At 36.1% G+C, this 21,211-nt stretch overlaps 1 protein-coding gene across 2 annotated transcripts in view; it reads left to right on the top strand.

Annotated features, from left to right (window-relative positions):
- Positions 1 to 11,790, top strand: part of EML5 (EMAP like 5) — a gene marked incomplete at both ends in the record, with an annotated part of 90,079 nt that extends 78,289 nt beyond the window's left edge. For both annotated transcript variants that reach the window (XM_079537507.1, XM_079537506.1), the window contains 11 exons: positions 1,106 to 1,279; positions 2,693 to 2,901; positions 4,074 to 4,231; positions 5,404 to 5,518; positions 5,998 to 6,186; positions 6,376 to 6,548; positions 7,735 to 7,897; positions 8,780 to 8,883; positions 10,374 to 10,527; positions 11,293 to 11,393; positions 11,754 to 11,790. In XM_079537507.1, coding sequence (XP_079393633.1) covers positions 1,106 to 1,279; positions 2,693 to 2,901; positions 4,074 to 4,231; positions 5,404 to 5,518; positions 5,998 to 6,186; positions 6,376 to 6,548; positions 7,735 to 7,897; positions 8,780 to 8,883; positions 10,374 to 10,527; positions 11,293 to 11,393; positions 11,754 to 11,790 — 1,577 coding nt within the window. The remainder of the gene's footprint in view (positions 1 to 1,105; positions 1,280 to 2,692; positions 2,902 to 4,073; positions 4,232 to 5,403; positions 5,519 to 5,997; positions 6,187 to 6,375; positions 6,549 to 7,734; positions 7,898 to 8,779; positions 8,884 to 10,373; positions 10,528 to 11,292; positions 11,394 to 11,753) is intronic.
- Between the last annotated feature and the right edge of the window lie 9,421 nt (positions 11,791 to 21,211).

Here is a 21,211-nt window from a genome sequence, read left to right as displayed (position 1 = left end):
TTTATTGATGGATATTTGGCACCCTTCCTCTCAGTAACTTTTCTAGATACGGTTTTCTGCAGTGATTTAAGGGTTTTTGAAGCAGCAATGTTTGTCATAGGCTAGACTGGCAAATTAAGTTTCATAATGTCTTGGTATTGATTTATTTCATCTTACTGAAGATATATTTGTGACTAAAATTTTACCTAAGTCCCTGTGCACACTCTTTCTCATTATATGAGTGCCTTCGGGAGGCTAGATTTAGCTAATTACAAACACGTAGTCAGGAGCTGAAGTAAATGCTTTTCCATGAATCTGGGTCTTAGATAGCAACCGATAACCTTCCAGATCTGCAGATTTCTTTGAGATTAGAAGGAAAGAAGTTTCAGAGAGACTCTTGTCATCCTGGAGATGCCCTGGACGCTTCTCAGAGATTATGAGCTACAATTGGATTGTAAGATCTGCAGAGAAGGCATTACATTTGGAAAAAAACACTAGCTGTTATTATATTAGAAATGCATTATACATCAGTAGTATGGAAAGATGGTTAAGATGGTTCTAACTGCAGAGCTTGCAGTCTAAACAATACAAACTGAATTAAATACCCTAGTTGCTCTACTTCAGTGAGCAAACTCGGTGTTCTCCCAAGAGAGCATGCATTTCAGACAGATGGCCATTTTGTAGAAAAGGAGATTTTGGTCTTGCACTGTGAACTGATTTCTCAGAATCTATCAGTTGTTCAAAAGCTCTACATAGAAATTATGCTCCTGATGGTCTACTTACTATTTGTAGAGGCTTGAGATAGCATGTTGAGCTGAGTATTTCTAGAATAAAAACAGGAGAAGATAGCTTTCGTTAAAAGATTTGCAGAGCTTTGTAAGTCCAATAAAACATTAAGCAACGTTTTTATCTCTGGTAGTGTAATGAGACCAACATTTTAGACCTGGCTTAAGGAACCTGTTCGCATGAAATTGGTTTTCAAAGGGAGGCCAAAATCTTTCTTATTTTCTTTTTGTCTGATAAGAATTTTTTTTTTGTCTTATTAAAAAATATGTATTTCAGAGAGCAAATCATTACACACTATAAAAATGTGCACTAATTAACTTTTTTTTATATGTTTATGTAGCTACAGCTCCTTCTATTCATGTGTGGGATGCAATGAACAAACAGACGCTATCAGTACTGCGGTGCTACCATTCTAAGGGAGTTTGCTCAGTCAGTTTCAGTGCCACTGGCAAACTGCTGCTCTCTGTAGGGCTTGATCCTGAACATACCATTACCATTTGGAAGTGGCAGGAAGGTAGGAAAGTGATTCTTTTTGTAGAATGTGTTTATGTTGTTTGAAGTATATTGAGTTGAGGCAAAGACAACTGTAACATAAAAATATCAGTAGATAGAAAATTGTTGTGGTAAATGCTGTGCTCTATGCCCTGTAAGAAGCAGCAAACTAAAATTACTTATCTGTTTTAATAACTGCTAATAGAGCTTATAGAGCTGCTGGGTTAAGATCAACATTATTCACTGATTTACAAATAGAATAATTAAAGAGAATCATATTCATCTTAAAAAATAAAAATTAAGTAATTCCTTTGCTGCTTGTTTTTTACCGTTTATAAATATCTTTGTTACTTCCAGATTAAATTTTCTGTTCTTCTCTAAAGTCTGATTATTTGCTTTACACCTAAAATAATGCTCTAGAAGTTAAACACTGCAGAAACATAGTACTAGTATGGCTCCTCTGTGCCACTACATTATTTGTGTGTTAAGTTATACTACAGTATTTCTGAATGATGTTATATGAGTCAGGATTTAGGACAAAGCCATTTAGTCATCTGCTTCCTGTCTGGAAAAGCTGTGCTCAGACTTCAAAATTGTTTCTCTAGACTTGTTGATTTATTTCCTCTTACTTCAGAGATTTCTGTTAATCAGCTAGTATCTCTCAGAATTTTATGAATCGGCTGCCAAATTCATGCAAATGATCCTCCACAACTTGTCTATCTGGATGCTGCGTCAAGTATGTATGTTATACACATTTGTGGTGGAAGCATGCATAGCAATTCACCGCCCTTTCAGTAAAAAAGTATCTATAATAATCTGTAAGAGATGATTCAGCTTCAGCGTGGCAGCTAAGAAATACATGTCCTGGAAAGAACTAAATACCACAGGAAGCCAGGTAACAAAATGTCTTTTGCAGGTAATAAAATTATTCAGGAATCTTCATGTGCATGGGTCGAAATTGTAATCAGCCTGAAAAGACTAAAAGAGCATTACATGGCAGTAATTTGTAATGAAGTCAGTTCCTGCATTTTCTCCAGAAAAAAATAAAATATCTTTAGATAAAATTTCCAAGGTGGTCTTTCATTAGTCTCTTGTAGTTTGTATGCAGTTTGTCAGTTTTAGAGGATTCCTTGTAATTTAAGAGTAGATGGATGCTTATTTGGATCTGTGCTCCTAATTTTCTTACATTCTTGAGGAAATTGAAATCTATAAGTAGAGAGCACGTTCATTAGGTGTTACATCTCAGTGGTAGGTCTTACTAAATCATTTCCAGCTTAATTGTAATTTAGGAGCAGATTTCGCTTTTCTTCATGACCTGTGTGGTCTTGGATGAATCATCATTCTTCAGAATGAACAAACAAGTAAATAAATAAATATTGCCATAAATGTATATTTTTCTGAGTGAATTTTTAAAGTCCATTTTCTTTTTTTCCAGGTGCCAAAATTGCCAGCCGAGCTGGTCATAACCAGCGTATATTTGTAGCAGAATTCAGACCAGATTCAGATACCCAGTTTGTTTCTGTGGGAGTGAAACACGTGAGGTTCTGGACACTGGCTGGAAGAGCACTTCTCAGTAAAAAAGGGCTACTGAGTTCCATAGAAGATGCCCGAATGCAGACAATGCTGTCTGTAGCTTTTGGAGCTGTACGTACCTTAAGCTATTTTAAAATATATGCATAAAAAAATTATTGACTCTTCTCTGGTGTTTGCTTTTTTCCCAACTCAAATGAGACTGTAATATCCTGCAAATGATTGTATCAGTTGTCTTAATAAACTCAGTTTAGCATTTCTGTTTTTTTTATTTAGAATTAATACCAACTAATACACTTAGTGTGTAAATTGATCTGTATGCTGAATGTCCTGGAGTGTGGTATGAGCTTCTTTGAGGATGCAAAGCTCATGAGGATTTTATAAAAAGATGTGTATGCTGAATAAAGCCAAACTTGGAGTTTTCTCCATTCTGCCTGTAGGGAGCAGTTCTGAAAACTTCCTTGATGTTGTCTTAGAAGGAGTTGGTTCCGTGCTCTGAAACAAAGGTTGAAAACAGCCAAACAGTGTGAGGATGATTGGAGGATTTGCTCCCAAGTTCAATTCCAGTCCTCTTCAATTTACTCATTTATCAGAGGCCACTGCCCTGACCCTTTTAATAAGAATGTAGGAAATCAACACCATTCAATTCAAGGAAAGTGTTCTTACTGAATCTATACTAATACTAAAATACGAGACACTGAATTTGAGGATTCTTCACTTAATAAAACAGTTTTGCTCAATGATCAGTTCCTGTTAGCTTATAGTATATCTGAAGAAAATGGCCTTAAAATAAGACATAATTACTTGAATTACCTTTCAGAAACAAGCAGAAATAAAGGGAAACACACAACTTTATTCTAAGACAGACTGCTTTCTTCATAAACCTACTGGTTACTAAAGTCATAATGCACGTAGGAGAATGGTGCACTTATGGCAAGTGTCAAAACTGCTCCTGGTTTTTTGCTTCTTTAAGAATATTTGTGCACGACTGATGTACTTAAAACGTAGATTACACTGTGGATGAGTTTTAAGTCACTTCTTTTCCTTCTGCAGTGTGGAGCCTAATGGCGACAAGGAAACCATACATATCAGATTTCAGCAAAGCATACAACAGCTCATTCTGACCTGTATCTTACATCTCCTCCACAATTGGTTGCTCTACACAAGCAGAAAAATTAAAAAGGGAAATCTAGCATAAAAGCAAATGGTTGTGATCTGTGTTTCTGAATATTTTTCTTCCTGCCTTACTCAGAATCAATTGTTGAGTATATTTTTCCTCTTTTCAGAATAACTTGACATTTACAGGTACTATTAGTGGAGATGTTTGTGTTTGGAAAGATCATGTGTTGATACGAATTGTGGCCAAAGCTCACAATGGACCGGTTTTCACAATGTACACCACCTTGAGAGATGGTCTGATTGTTACAGGAGGCAAGGAAAGGCCGTGAGTCATCTTATTTTTCTTTTTTTTTTCTCTCCACACACATTTATTCTTTAAAAAGATTTGGATTAATTCCTTCTAACACTGAGAAGATGATTGAGACATTAAAGCTTGGAGAGTTGTAGTCACCCTAAGTAGTAACTACTATTTCCAAAGCCACTACTTTGTGAGCTTCAAGTATGTATTCAAGTACTGAAGCACTGAAATTACACAAAACAAATTCTATGTTCAGGAAAATTGTGTCTTTAGTTCCACCTTGGCCTTCTTAATTGCAGTTCATTAGCCTCTTTTGATCCAATCTCTTTGAGTGTAATAACAAATCATTTGTCAAAACCGTTATATCAGGAAAAAAATATATTGTGTTGTAAGTACTAGCAATTTATATTCTATTTTCTTATTTCTCCTAATGATAATTGTACACCAGCAGTAACTGTGATGAAAATTTTTGGAGTTCTTTGTCAGATTTTCTTCCATAATCCAAGTTGCTCAGCATTATGGAACATTACATTTTTTGTTAGGAGAGATTTTCTTTTTGAAGACAAGTTAAACATATGTCCTGGCTCTACTGGAAATGCCAGATTTATAATGCTTTAAAACATCAACTCATTTTTGAAAACTGTTTTGATTCTATTGTGTTTTTCACTGGAATACCAGCTCTCCTGAAAATGACAGGAATACTTTGTGCTTTGATGATTAACACTTGAGTTTGTTATCTCATGTAGTTAACATTGTATGATTTTTTTCCTGTATCTTTTGCAATGTATTTCACAGCAAATGTAGTAAAAGATGTGTAGTTGAGGGAAACAGGGAACGTATTTTGATAAATGCAGTCAGTCCTAATAATAAGATGTCAATTTGTTCATATAGTTAATTGCTCCTTTGACTAGACAAATTCTCCAAGATCTACTAATTTAAAGCAGGCTTAGCAGTGACCATCTTTCAGCTTTTTCTGTAAAGTAGTACAATGAGGACTTTGAATCAGTATTTCTTGCTTAGCTAGCAGGCTCAGTATAGAGCCTCACTTGCTCAGTAAAAACTAATGGATGTTTAATGATTTAAAACACTCAAATGCATCAATTACAGTAAATTACATTAAATTATATATATTTCTTTTATAGTAATTGTCCTTTTTGTGCCAGTCATTATACTCACAGTTGTTCATACTTTCATAATAGATCAAAGGAAGGAGGAGCTGTTAAACTATGGGATCAAGAACTGAAACGATGTCGTGCCTTCAGACTGGAGACAGGGCAAATAACTGACTGTGTTCGCTCTGTTTGTAGGGGCAAGGTAAAGGAATCATCATGTGTTTGAAATAAAGCTTACAACTTGTGGTTTGATTTATAGCATTAAAAATATGGCACATCCCTTCCTCTCTCTCCAATAATTGGTATTTGAAATGAAAAGTTTTGCTGCAAGTTATCTACAACTGACTTGAAAACAGGAAAAAGAAATCTACTTCAGGAGATCTTAGTCCAAATTAGGTTAATGTTCATTATATATTTTGATTGTAGACTAACAAGGACTTCTATTTTATATTTTTTTCACTTTTCAAATATCTGACTGGCAAGCAATAAGTCATCTGCTACCACTTATGTACTCCTTTCTACTTCAGTAGATCATAGCTGAGTTTAAAAAGTAAATTAGCTTTGATTAGTTGATTTGAGCAGATTTTCTTAACGTAAGTATAGCTTTGATTTATATCTTTACTAATGTTAATCAGAAATAGTTAATGTATTATATCAGAGATGATTCTTTTACTGTTTAAGGGAAAAATTCTTGTTGGCACAAGAAATGCTGAAATAATTGAAGTTGGAGAAAAAAATGCTGCATGTAACATTTTAATTAATGGTCATATGGATGGACCAATCTGGGGCCTAGCAACACATCCTTCCAGAGATTTTTTCCTTTCTGCTGCAGAAGATGGCACAGTACGGCTCTGGGATATTGCTGAAAAGGTAGGTGTTGAAAAACAGTTGTTTTGAGAAAAATTAAAAAGAATCCTGGACTTGGGATGATTTTGCAGACTCAAAGCTTGCTTTTAAATCTACTCTGAGAAAGATTCATGTGATATTACAAACATAAAGTACTTTTGAAATAAGAACAAAAAGAAACATTTACTCTTCTGCGTTTTTATTCCTTCACAGAAGATGCTGAACAAAGTCAGCTTAGGACACGCAGCTCGTACTGTTTGTTACAGCCCAGAAGGTGATATGGTAGCTATTGGCATGAAAAATGGAGAATTTATTATCTTGCTTGTGACCTCTCTGAAGATTTGGGGGAAAAAAAGAGATAGAAGATCAGCTATCCAAGATATCAGGTTAGAAAATGCAATGAATTTGTATGCCGTAATATCTTTGACGTTTCTATTCTTTTGATTTTTAAAGAATATAATTTCATTGAGTACTTTCTGAGGAGGATTGCAGTAACATTTCAGAGTGCTGGAATCAGTGCATGCATGAGTTGGTGTCATTATTCTTGTACCTGTAGTAAAAAGGAAGGATGAACTACATGAACTTTAAAAGTAAATAATAAGCAATCAAAACCAGGCCTTTTATAGTAGTGGGTTTCAGGTGATACTGCCAAGAATTCAAGATTAGTTAAAATGAAAGAGGAAGGAGAAAGTAAACAAAAAATAAGAAGAGACTGTCATAATCACAGGGCAGATCAGGAGGTGTAAGAAAGAGCAGGGTAAGACAACGTGTAGGAGGTAAAATGAAATCAGAGGTTTGCACGACTGAATTGTGAAAACCCATGGAAGTTGCCTCTGTGTCAGTTTATTATATATTGTTAAAATGAATTTATTCAGAAATCTTTGCTTCTGTTTCCTGGGTCAGTTAAAAGTCCCCTAAAGGAGTACAAGACTTTTCCTTCTGTAAGATAAATTAATCATGTTTGGCTCAAAGGAACTTCTGGAGACTAGCAGGCACCCTGCTGTGGGAGGGAGGAGAACCCCCACTGAAAGGTAGAGTTTGCAGAAGGCTATGTCTTGAAGACAACAGAAATCAGGAAATTCCCTTATAACACTAATGTTACTGTGAGGAATTTGTACAGATGAAAGATTAGATTTCAAGTGGTTTTATTTAGTAAGTTTCATCTAGAAGATCTGAGGTTTCTTTATTTAAATCATTTCACTTTTTTATCTTGTAGCCTTGTAAGTATAGCCTTAGAGAGTCAAAGTCATTGAGGGTGTGTCACAGTTGTTTTTACACTGGGATGATGATGATGATGAGACAATGAACTGAATTATTCCAGAGATGTTCCTTGCTCACTTATATATGACAGCTCCACCAGAATTGTTGCCACATTCCAATGTATATGCATTCCCCCAAAATTTAGTTTCACAAGTTGTTTTGCTTAGCAGACAAAAAAAATCCCTCCTATTCTGAGTAACAGATGCCTGAAATGCAATTTTTCCCATGCATCTCAAGTATTAGAATCTGCTGTGAAATCAAACCTGTCTTAAAAACTATCATAAGTTTATGTATTCATAATCTCTTTCTCAGGTTTAGCCCAGATTCTCGTTATTTAGCAGTCGGTTCCAGTGAGAATGCAGTGGATTTTTATGATCTGACATTGGGCCCCACGCTAAATCGAGTCAGCTATTGCAAGGATATCCCAAGTTTTGTGATCCAGATGGACTTCTCTGCAGATAGCTGTTATCTCCAGGTATCAGTCGTTAATTGTTCAAGATACTGAATAGCAAATGTATTTATGCTGTGTAGGCGTGTTCTCCTTTGAAAACTACTACATTTTGCAATGAAAAAAAAAGTCACAAGACTTACTGTATTGTGGTACAAGGATTACAAAAATAGTTATCCTGGATATTAAACACAAGAAATAAACACAAAAAGGAAAAACATGTTTCAAAATCATTGTAATGTGTTTTCATTTTCTTGATGCTTCCTCTTAAATGAGGAAGCGTACAGTCTATCATTTAGTAAGCCTTAGGGAACTGTGAATCTTCACATCCGTGACCATCATTATGCTTATGTTCAGTTCTGCCCTTCCCAGAGCAGCAACAAAACCAGGGTGGTAGAACTCCCAGCCACAGGGCGGAACACATTTTTCAAAATCAGAATAAATTAGTTGTACTTTGTTTTCTGTATTTTGCTCATATCTGAGAAGAGAAATTACATGAGCTTGGTTTTGCCTCTCCACACCAAGTGAAATACCTGCTTATCAGTGTTAAAGATAGAAGTTAATTTTATGTTATTTATTGACATGCACACATACATAACAGCATGCACAATATATAGAGAATGAACGTTATGTGCAGAATGTGAAGTATTTCAACTGTATTTTCTTAATTAGACATTTTAAAATTGAAGATTTCTTACACTTTCTCACTCTTGCCATATACTTGCATAGATTTTTTTATTATTTTCAACTCATTGAGCAAGATGTTTTATTAATAGATAATTTTAGAGGTACTATCAAGAAAATCAAGAAATCAAGAAAATTCAAAGCCCCTTTGAGTTATAATTTCATCATTTTAAACAAGCCCATGTGTTTTAAATCCCTATTAACTCTTCTCTGCTCATCTGCAAGGTATCTACTGGGTCTTACAAAAGGCAAGTCTATGAAGTGCCTTCAGGAAAACAGCTTGTGGACCAGGCTGTGATCGACAAAATAACTTGGGCCACTTGGACAAGGTAAATGATTCACAGATATACACCTGTTAAAATGCTTGTAACTTCCAGGAGAAGTACCTGCTATTTAAATGTGTATTTTGTCTCTTCATTCACATACTTTCCTTTAATGCACCTATGTGCTTTGGCAACTTATCTTATAAGCTCTGGGTGGCAAAACAAAGTAAGTAGCTTGTATGCTAGAAAAAGAGCTGCTTGACTGGCTAAGGTAACAGATAAAAACTGACCTCTCTAAAGTTTGCCTTTCTGTTTGTTATGTATCATCTCTAACTTCCTTTGATCATATCTATAGTGGGCTCAGTAGTTTTTCATTCTGCTATGCAAGTTAACTGGCCTACTACATTTTTTGTTTCAAAAGAATAATTTGGCGATACGCTTGCAAAACAGTAAGAAACAGTACAAGACTGGTGATTTGAGTTTTATTCACAGGATCACACTAATTGTAACTGTATACTAAAATTCCTAATAACATTTGCATATTAAAAGTTGTACAGAAAAGTATTTTTAAAACCCTAAAGTTATTACATTTAACTAAAAATTGATTTAGAAATTACATTAAGTATCACATCATATGACATTTTTATTATATTTAATCATTTATTTAACATTATGCAAATCTGATTTCTTCTGCCTTATTTTGAGCTGCTTGCCTTGCTTTTGTTTCGCTGCCTCAGTCAACAGTTGAGAATAAGTACACATATAGATTATGTTAATCTGTTGTAGTAGTAGTAGTTAATCTGTAGTAGTAGTAATCCTGTAATATTTTGTTGCAAGACCAGACTGAAACCAGACTGAGTTTTTCAAAGGGCTCTGAATACTGAGCTAACTTTGGATTTCTTTTTGGGTACGCCATTAAGTACTACTTTCTTTTCATTCTTAAAAGTATGCACATACATTGTATGCACAGTTGAATAAAAAGAAACTTTTGAAAAGGTTTTGCAAATGAGGTTTTCTATTAGTGTGCTTTTTGGAATCATAAAATATATATTTCTTCTTCGTTGCCCTCAGTCCCCTCCCCCACCAATCCATTAATGAATAACCTTCACTGGACACAAGGAGCCTTCTCATCTGATGATATGATATGAAAATGTTACAGACAAACATTGTGACAATGTATATTTTAAAACTGTTTTCTGATAGCTAAATTTTATTTGTCCCAGAAGTGTCTTTGAGCATTCTGTCCTTTCTTAATTTTTTTGCAAATACCTCACTGCGCAGTATTTGTGCTGCTAATTTCACCTTCTGTTTGTTAGTGTTATAATGGGACACAGTACGTGGGGAATTACAGCACTCAGTAAATTTCAGAAGCACTTATATGATGATGTAAACATTAATTACGGAATAAACTTTATATGAGATTTGTATGTATAGGAATAAAATGTAGGAACAATATTTTTCTGAAACATGTTACATTAATAAGAGTTGCTTACTATTCCCTTACTGTATTGCTTTTCCTGCGGTTTCCAGAAGAATGTCTCTCTCTTCTTTTTCAGTGTTCTAGGTGATGAAGTAATTGGAATCTGGTCCAGACATGCTGAAAAAGCTGATGTGAACTGTGCCTGTGTCTCTCACTCGGGAATCAACCTTGTAACAGGCGATGATTTTGGCATGGTCAAACTGTTTGACTTCCCGTGTCCTGAAAAATTTGTAAGAATCTGGTTTTTGCATGGCTATTAAAAAATAAATAAATAAAATACTGCTGATATTATAAAAATATTTTCTTCTCTGAATTTGTAGCTTTGTAATGCATCTTTGTAACCTTAGTTTCAGTCTCATCAGCATGCTTAATCTCAGTTCTTCCTAATTTTCCATTTTGTACTGTGACTCTTGCTATAAGTTCTGATAGGTGTTAATACTGTTTGCCAGGCTGCCTTAATGTAGCACCTTTTTAATTTTTTTTAATCTGCATCTCCAATCTCTATTTGACAGATGAGGAAAACGCTTGGTAGTTTTATTCCCATTGACGTATTTCCATGGATGAAGTGTTTATAGATTTGTCAGTAATACTGGCATAGTTCATTTTTGGGATTTGAGACTGCACTGCATTGATAACTTGTAATGAAAGTCATTTCTTTTCAATATTAGAAATTATAAAAATAAATATCAAAATAAATATAAATAAATATGAAAAATTTCTAGACAATTATCATGTGACAAAATATATTTTGTATTTTTACGTTAATGCTTAAGCATTGCTCCAAATTTGCAGGTGCTGTCTCATTTGGAGATAATTTTATCTTTGCAGCTCAGTGGTGGTTCTTCAGGAGATTTTTCACATCTGAAAGCCTATGTAGCATTCTGAATTATATGACTGTATGATGCAATAAAAAGGTAGATAAACGCATGCCTACTTGTTTTGATTTACAAGTACACAGAATATTTATACTCTTTCATTTCATTGTTTCTTTTCAGGCAAAACACAAACGATTTTTAGGTCACTCTGCCCACTTAACCAACATTCGATTTACAAGTGGAGACAGATATGTGGTTAGTGCAGGAGGGGATGATTGCAGGTACGTATCTGTTCTGTTCTTATCTGAAAGCATGTGGGAGTGGACAGGGATAATCCATAACTGTATAAAGCTCAGGCTCAGAATTTGAATCACTGAATATCTATGCTTGTTTTTCTGTTACACACACACACACACATATATATATATATGCATATATATGTAAAGAATATAAAGAAATATATAAAGAAGTAAATATTTGCAACAAAATAGCCCAGATGTCAATATGAACAGTTAAGATTTACTAAATTAAAATGTGTGTATTTCTGTATTCAGAGCATTATACATTTAAACATTTTTTTAAATTTTCACAGTGTCAGCTCTTTCTTATATCTTATATTTAATTTCTTTTTGAAAATACAGCTTATTTATTTGGAAATGTGTACATATGCCTCATTGAGGGAGACATGGAGACTTGCAAAGAGGACGCTGCATGAAGTACCAGGCATGAAATACCCAGGATTGCAATGTGATATTCTACTGTGCCCTGCATACTTAAGAAATGATGCTGATCCAAGACACAGAGTAATCTGTCTTTGAAAGACAAGTATCTAGAGTCTGTCAGAAGATAGACTGTAAGAAATGTGCTGAGGCCATTAGATTTTACTTCTGTAATCCGGGTTTGTATTTCACTCACTGCCAGATGTTGAAAATGAAAAACGTGGATAAACGGAAAAAGGGAATTGTTAGTCAATGTACAGTATCACAGTAAGAGCCTGGGTTTTGAATCAAGAGATGTTATTTCTGATCTAGTACTGTACGTTGATCTATTCTGAGCATGAATGTTTCTGCTTTAAGTTTTGGGGTCTGAATATCATTGAGAAAAGAGTATTCCATATTTTATTACTGAAAGAAACCATATATTAAATATATAGTATTTTAATAAATGTTTAATTATTATAATGGCAAATTATATTTCTATGACTGATCAAAAGGAAGCATCATTTGATGAAGCAGAAAATAAGACAGCTGATTCCTTAGGGCTTAAATATTTCTGTATTTAGAGGCCTGGGTCACAATCATGTCTGGTGAAAGCTGCTGGATATGCATGATCTTCATGACTAATTTAGTGTTTTTGTTGCACTTAAACATTAAATTAGTTCCGTGAGCAAAATCAGATTTGCTCACATTGTGAGTGCCTTGCCCACAACCTAAAAGTCTAACTCCAATTTTTGCCTTGTGAATAAAAGTTATTCTCAGTGGAAGAGAGGTGATTGCTGTGCTGATTGACTAGGCTGCTAGCCTCTATATTGGAAGTGTGGACTACAGTGATAATTTTGTAACCTTCGTAATTGACAAGGCTTGGGATATCACCAGTTGCAAAAATGGAATTTCTTAGCAATATGAATTATTTTCTCAGCATCATAGGAAATTCAGAGAGAATATGAAATTTCCAAACTCTATATTTTGTGCATTTTAACTTTTTAACAGAGTTGGGACTAGCTGGGATAAGTGTCTACTCAGATTTCTCTCCTGATTGTAAAATACATCCCATCATATGCTTCTTTAAATGGACCTGCTGTCACCTCTCGCAGGAGTGCATTTATTCTATCCTGCAAGGGTAGCTGAGGTGAAAAAGAAAAACACCTGAGTGATGGTGAAAACCTGAAAACTGTAAATGAGGTAGAAGTGAGGAAGATTTCATCAGCTATTTGTCTAAATCATGTCATAGCCATGCGCTACAGGCTGAACCTGTTATTTTAATCAGTGTGGTTATTTTTTCATGCAACACAGAAGGGAATAGAAGTAACTGATTATCAGCACTACTCACAATTACATTCTGATAGGAACATGAAGTTCTTTTTGTCTGTGTAAGTCAGTGTTGCTTTAATGATGCCATTTGTTTAGGTCAGTCAGCAGATTTGATATTATTCCCCTCTTGCATTCTCTTATACCAGATATGTGACATAAGCCTCATCTCTTCTTGGAAGCATCTTGTGTGCATGGTAGTTCTAGTGGGAATGGGAAGGTTTGCATGTAGAAGAGGAGGGGAAAAAAGTTTATGAGCCAGACTTTTGTGCTCTCCTAGATCCAAAGATGTTTGTTATATACTCCACAAGCTACTTGTCCCACAGACTCAGATATATTTTATATATCAAGATATAACAAATATTTATTTTAAAGAAGTTGATAACTAGACTATTGGCAGGTTTTTTTGGCTTAATGCTTCTTAGCAAAGCCTTGCCAGTCATGCAGTTGCTATTCTGCAGGATCAAATACTCTGTGAGTGTGGTCCGTGAGTGTTGAGGGAAATCTTATCAGTAACATCTTTAACTTTAGGGGAATTGCATCTGAGAAATGAGACAAGACCTGATTTGTATCATCACTTTGTTGCCTCTCTGCCTATTTTGTGTGAAAATTGGTATCTGATATTTAAATCTTGGCCGGATAAATCAATTGTAATATGCTGTACTATAGCTGTAATTCTTTCCCTTTCTAAAAACATCCGTGAAGGACTACTTGAAGTAAGATTTTTTTCCTGCCTCTCTTTTAAGGTTGCCTTTTATCAGTTTAATTTGGATGGCTGTTAAGAGCTCTTTCATAGTCTGTCCAACACAGACTGCCAGAACAAAGTCCATTTCCAGCCTCTTATGAGTTTTCCCCTCAAAATCCTAGGCTCAATATTTTACATCCTTACGATCTTCTGTAGGCCTTCATCGGATGTTAGAAATATATGGGCCATCAAGTTTTGTTCCTTATCCCCGTAGTATCATCTCTGATCATGTCCTCTTCTCCTCCACCTGTGTTAATTTAACTGTGCCTCTCCACTGATAATTTGTCATTGGTGCTCTTGTCCTGATAAATCTCAAATGCCATGTGGGTGGTGGAGTACCAGCAAAAAATTGATGGGTAGATTGCAGCTGGGCAAGACTGAGAGCAACAGTGCAACAGCCGGAGCTCCAGCTCTCCCTGTTTCTTCATTCTCTTCTGAACCTCATTGCAACTGTAAAAGGGCTGGGAGCTGGGGCAGGGGCTGGAAGCTGAAGAATGTTACAAACAAAACTACCAGCCTTGTTCTGCCTGTTGCAGCCAACTTGGCAGCTGGTTTTTCCCTGACAAACTGCTCAGGGGTTTGCAAGGTAAAATGTGGTCAGCCAGCAGGGAATGGTCAAGAATGGTGAGGAGAATGTACAGCTTCAGTTGCAGATTTGTTCTTGAGGACCACTTGGAGAATGTTCTGTGCAATCAGCTAGCTGCAGGCACACTTCAAGATGGCAGCTTTGTGGTCTTTGTGATGGTGCTTCTTATTGTGCCTCATTTGCTGTTTACATTAAGTGCTACTGTAGTAACTTGCTATCTGTTGCCACCAAGATTGGTGCTTGAAGCCTGTGCAGAGGGCAGCAGGCTGCCTGTGTCAGTGGGCATTGGGACCTTGTAGCTGGTTCTCAGAAGATAGAGGCTGATGTGACCTGATAGGGCATTTTGATAAGGATGCTGGAATGCAGAGGGATTGGTCACAGCCTTGTGCTTGTAAACATTGGAGAGAAGAAAAGTGGGCTAAAGGACTTGATCCAGAGCTGGGGAAAGCCTGTTCTGTGATTATGCAGTGCTAAGGAATTGGAAGGAAAACTTCTTTGTGTATTTGGATTTATTTTTATTTTTTAGTTTACTTGGATTTATTTTCTAGTTTAGTTGTCTTTATAAGTCACACAGAATCACAGAATCACCCGGGTTGGAAGGGACCTCAAGGATCATGTAGTTCCAACCCCCCTGCCTAGCAGGGCCACCAAACATACACATACATACACTCTCATACACATAGTCTCTTTGTGGCTAGCAGCAAACATGTATCTTTGGGATCTTTACAGTCAGCAATGCAGAACAGCCACTAGAAGGGGACCTACAAAAACCATCTGGTCCATCTGCATGACCACTTTAGGGCTTACCAAAATTTCAGGCATGTGTTGAGGTCTCTTGAAAGAAGAAAAAGAAATAGAGAACTGTCTCAAGGAAAACAAAATGTAATCTCACCTAAAAAAAAAAAAACCAAACAGTCTTGAAAGCTACTTAAGTATGCTTGGGGGGGGGAAGATAATGGGAGAAGGCAAATCAAGCTCCTAAGAACAAACAAAAATTAAGTACATTTAGAACTGAAAGCTATCATCGTTAAGAAGTGAGGAACACAGTAGAGAGAACTAATAAGCCAAATGTGTTGAATCATTTAGTTTTGAAATCTGAAATTTCTCATTCTTAAGAGAGTAGTCGTATACAATTTCAGATTTTGATTTGATAGAGAAGGCAATAGATTATATGAAATTAGAGACAAAAGAAGGCACTTCAGACAATTAAGGCTACTTTATGACTTGGTTTTGATAGTTGAAGGAAAGTTTCAGAGCAACTTCAGTTTGGCTCAATATCAGGTTTTGAACTTTACACAAGTCATGTTATTACTGACTTGGAATTGCACCATTAGGAAGAAAGCAGACATGATTTACCTCCTGAATCTGGAAAATAGATCAAAATATAGGACCTCAGTACCTAGAGCAGAACTTCGAGAGCATTCCAAGTGGCTTAGTTTAAACCTGCAATCCATTTCTTTCAGCTTCTGCCTTGTCTGTTCTCTGGCTTCCAAGTTTGCCAAGGCAAACGAACCCTTCTTTCAACAAGCCCTGAGCACCTGTCTGTGCTGCACCTCACCTGCTTTCTAGATTGCACCCAAGAGAGCTCAAGTCTCCTTTAGCAGATGGATTTCACTCTGAATCTTTACTTGGGAGTCTTAATATATTGCACTTTGCACTGTATGGTGTAACAGTGGGGCAGCCTAAGGATCTTGGTTTCAAATGCAGTTCTTACACAGGCAAGATGATATATTTCATTATCAGTGTCACAGATGGGACAAGCCTTAATCTTTAAAGATTCCTTTGATTCTGTTAGTATAAACAAATGTTAGCATAGACAAATGTTGTTTTGTCAGTATTTTGGGCAAAGTGAATCATCCTGTAAGCTCTACAGAAAGGGAAGTCAGAATGAATTGTCACATCTGTGATTTTAGTATCACTTGCTGCATTGCATTTGCACATCCTTGTTCTGTCAGTTTTCTTAGGCTTCTTGCAGTCTGCTCTGTTTTCCTAAAGTTTATGGCACCATTCAATCTTTGCTCATGTGTGTATGGATAGATAAGTGAGCTTGCCAAAGCCTACTATGCATTCTTTGTACCGAGCACTGTGGCACGGTCAGACCAAAACCATTTCTTTGGTTCTCTCACTTCTGACCTTCAGCTAACTTTGGCTTCAGACTTAAAATCTGCAGATCTCGTTTCAGGAGGGGAAAAAAAAAAAAAAATAGTGTCAGGTGTATAACATGCATAAGAGCCACAATTGATTACCTTGCCAAAATCATTCATTAGTTAGTAGTAATTAGTGTGTGGGTTTGTTTTTTCCCAGTCTATTTGATGCTAGAACAGGTTACCATCCCCTTCTCAGTTCACTTGCAGCATAACAGTCATAACTCTGACATGGTTTTTGTTAACTCAGTTAAGCCAACTAATCTAACTAAATCTCTTTAAGAAAAAGGAGGGGGAAGAAAGAAAAGGCACAGAAGGTGTTCTTTTTCCCTCACAGTGTGGAGAAAAAATAATTAAGATCTGTCTGAGCATGGTGGCAATAGGCAACTATCATCATTTCATATACTTTTTAAACTATAGAAAATGGTAGAAAATTGAAAGCCAGTAATATAAACCCAGAAAAAAGGAGAAAGTGGGAAGCAAAGGAAACAGGGGGAAACGAAGGAAATAGTCAAAGGCAAGGCCAAAGGACTGGCACTGGTGGAGGGGAAGCAGCTCTACACAAAGAACAAATGTCTTATTTCAGATGGCAGGTCTTCAGGGATAGCTTATAGGGTTGGAGGACTAGAGAACTGTAGTGTTAAGTAAATAGTGCTCAGGGAAAGGCTGCTGGCAACTTTGTTTGCTGGTTTTGGGGAGACGCAGATTCTTATTTGTTGCTTTTCAACTCCTGTGCCTGTGGGACAACCATTTAGCACAGGGGTGCTGCAGCTAATGCCAGTTACCACTGTTGCAGCATATGCACATTGGTAGCAAGCAGTGTTGATGGAAAAATGCTTTGTGATTTTGAGAGCTCAGGTAAAAGAGTTTAATATTGTATTTTAAAATGCTCCTTATCTTTCCCGTGTAAATCAAGAATAGATTTGTCTTAACAGGCCTCTTCTGCTTTTTTTCCACATTTTAGTTTCCTTAAATGCTTTCTTTAAGCAAAACATTTTAAACCAAAGAAACATTATATATTGGAAAACTTCACAGCCAGTCTCTGTCAGGGGCCCTGGGTGTGCATGGAGCAATCTGAGGCACACGTGGGCTGAATGGTCCTGCAGTGGTTCTGTCTTCAGCCTCCAAATGCAGGTATGATAAATCAGAGGAGAGGAATGCAATGTAGGCCTGTAAATCATATCAGTAGGAACAAATTGGTGATTACAAAATAAGGAAATACAATCTCAAGGTAAGCTTTACCTTAAAAATCCAAACTCAGTACTGGTTCTACTGAGGAGACAAAGCTTGACTTTCATGTGTAACAACCCTTGGTAAGAAACATCAGATCTCTGCACAAGTGTATGAACTATTCTGAACCTGCTAGAGGACAGCTGAGTTTGGCTCATGAGAAGCAGTGTGTGTCTTGATTTCTCTTTCAAAAGCCAAAATCCAGAATTTTTTGTTTCAATTGCTTACTGTGGAATAACCTCAAGTCCTGCAGAGCAATTTTGTCTTTTACTTACTTGCACTTCTCCTTTGGTTTGGGCACAGATGTCATGTAGGAACTTATTTGAAAAGAAAGCAAAAAATATATATAATTTTGGCTGGTTTTGATCCCATGTTTTAAAGATGTGTTTGACTCCCACCATAGTTTGCTACTCTTTATGCTCAAGCAATGCCAGGAGCTGAATGGCACTGACTGCAGCTTTCACAATTTGCCTGGGACTTGAGGACTTCTCTGACTTTCCTGCGTTCTTAGAGTTGTGTCACACCGTTTGAACTTTGAAGCCGTCCCAACAGAACTGACCAGTTAAACTATGGGAGTAGCACTGTTCATGCTGCACTAGTCTTTCATAACATGAATTCTTCTTCCCCAGGGGACAGATGTTGTTATCCCAGGTGTTTCTTGTAACTGCAGCTTTCAGACAGCTTTCACATAGTGCCATCGTCAGCTGTTCTCAGTTGGTCTGAGCTGAGATGAATGATGATGATAAAGATGTCAATTATTGAAGTGAGTATTGCACTGATTGGTTCTGAAAAGGAGATTTAGTAGGGCTACAATTATTTTCAGGCCTCTGTAGGATTATAAGCCAGGAGGAAATGAAAGTTCTTCACATAATATCCAAAAATTCATTTGTTATCTTTTGCCATTATTCTCCCACAGGCACTACTAATCTAACTTCCACCAAGCATGAATGCTGGCACAAATTGCATGGAAAAAAAATGGTTTTCTGTACTTCAGTGAAATGTTGGTGCTGTTGGGTAATAGGGGTAGTACCTTCCATAGCTCTGCTCTGTTTTTCCTTTACTTGCTGCTACTCAGCTTTGTGTTGTGCTTTCAGAATCAAAGTAGATATTCTCTTGTAAAAAACAAAAAAAAACAAAAAACAAACAAACAGCATTTGGTAATTATGAGCTTAGTTTATGCTTTTTAGTTCAGTTGTGAGTAGACGGCATAATATACAAAATAATGGAAAAGCTGCATTGTTAATTTGTGAAGAAAGCTGATGCATTTTTAATGTGAAATTTACCATAAGCATACATTCACGACCACAGCGATTATTTAAAATAATGTACAATCTAGGTAACTGCATTAGACTCATTCCCTTTAAAAGTTATATATATATATATGCACTTTTAGCTTTAAGTGGGGTTTAGTCACTCTTTTTTTTTTTTTTTTTTTTTTTAAGCAAGCAGAAAAGAATCTGCACCTTGCCTTACTCTGAACCTTGTACAGTAGGCACTAAGACATCTGAGCTGCTGAAATTCAGCAACAGAGTGATAGTTTGCTTGCTCTGAAAAGGAAAAAGAACTTCACGGTGGCAGCTTGTTCTGAAAGGGGCAGTTAGTGAAGGTATTGGAAAAATAAATAAATAAGCCCCATAATTTGAAGAAGTAATTTACCTGGGAAAAAACACCAACATTGCAGCATTGTTACAAAGCCTAGAGCCCGTCCTTTGCTATTCTCCTCCCACCAGGTCACCTTAGGAGAATATTTTACTGTAGTTCTTTAAGCTTAAAATCCAGTTGTCTGTTTAGATTTGTTGTGTTTCATTATGGAGTGTGTCCGATAATCCCTTTTGCTTTAACCAAAAAAAAAGTATTTTGATCTAGTCCAAAGGTATGGTCACGTATTACTGTCATAAGGATCATGGGTTTAAGTGTACTCTATGTTGGTTTCCACCATGAACATCTATTTCCTGTAACAATGTTGTATGTTTATTTAAAGTAAAGCATATATATTATATATATATATATATAAAATATATATAAATTAAACATCAGATTTTTGCATTAAGATTTTTTTAAATTTGATTATGAACCTTGAGTACTTTAATTCACATTTAAAAAACTTAAAAATAATTTCCTGGAGCATCACGGTTCAGAATTCAAGACTGTATTTGTCAAATTTAATTTTAAAATATGTAGCTAATGTTGTTTTCTGATCAAATGTAAATATTTGTAAAAAGAAATCTTTTGTATATTTTTGTGAAAATGTAGTTCCCCAACAGATACAAAACGTTTAATAAAAAAGTTCATTCATGTTCCTGCTCCCCACGTTCCATCATTATGGTACCCATTAAGATATTACTGGGAAGCTTCACTGGAAGTTTTCCAAAGGAATTTATTACAGCGTGTCCAGGATTTGGGCGTGCTGCAAGATAAAGAGATTCTTCAGAATCAGACTCAGAGATACGTTCTCACTTCCACTTATAAAGGATGATATCTGAAACCATTTTCTTTCAAGAGAAGTGGTGTTTAATTTCGTAAGGTTTTTGAATAGAGCACAACATCACATTTCTGCTTAATCGTTCCTATGAAGTGTTTTTGTGCCCCCCTGTGCCACTCTTTGAGAAAGCAGCCAGGGTCTGATAACTATTACATGGCAAAAAGATCCAACAAACCAGCAACTTTTTCTTCCCAGTGAAGAGGTAAAGGGTTGAGGCACTGTTTGCTAGGACAACACTGCGCGTCATACCAAACACCTGCTGAAGGGAAAAAAGTACTTCTGGCGGCATAATCTTAATACAGGAATAAACTTCCTAATAACGATACATTTCTTTGCCACACCTAATCTTAAGCAAGAAACATTATTCAAACAGAACACAAAATGTGCTTTGAAAATTTTTAATGGAATTTAAAGTAAACTTTTATTACACAGACATCTTCTTACCGTGTAAAAAAAAAAATGTAAAATTGCTCAAGCTTACAAACTTGGAAAATTAGAGACATTTCAAGTATGCAATCAACTTTGTTTTATGAAAACAATGTATATTAAAAGTTCAAAATGCATGAATTCTTCTAACATCCCGTGCCCGGGGGTTAGCTGTCCTTTCCACTACTGTCCAAAGGAGGCAGAGTTCAGTCCCCATTTGTATCACCGTCATTCACTGAGGGGAAACAGAGAAACAAGCCATGTAACTCCTACCCTTTTGAAAAGATGATTTCCTACCTTTGTAGCAATCAAGAATTTTTGTTTATTTTTTAAATGAGATTAAATGAAGTAAAACGCTCAGGCAATTTGAGTATCTTTAAGATGGACCAATGACTGGAGCTTTGGGACAGCTGAAGCTGCTCTGCCACAGAGTCTCCTGGCCTGAGCAGAGAACTGCCC

The sequence above is a fragment of the Tetrao urogallus genome (assembly GCF_951394365.1).
Source record: "Tetrao urogallus genome assembly, chromosome: 6".
NCBI lineage: Eukaryota > Metazoa > Chordata > Aves > Galliformes > Phasianidae > Tetrao > Tetrao urogallus.
Note: the sequence above shows the minus strand (reverse complement) of the source record. Positions and strands in the feature narration are given on the sequence as shown.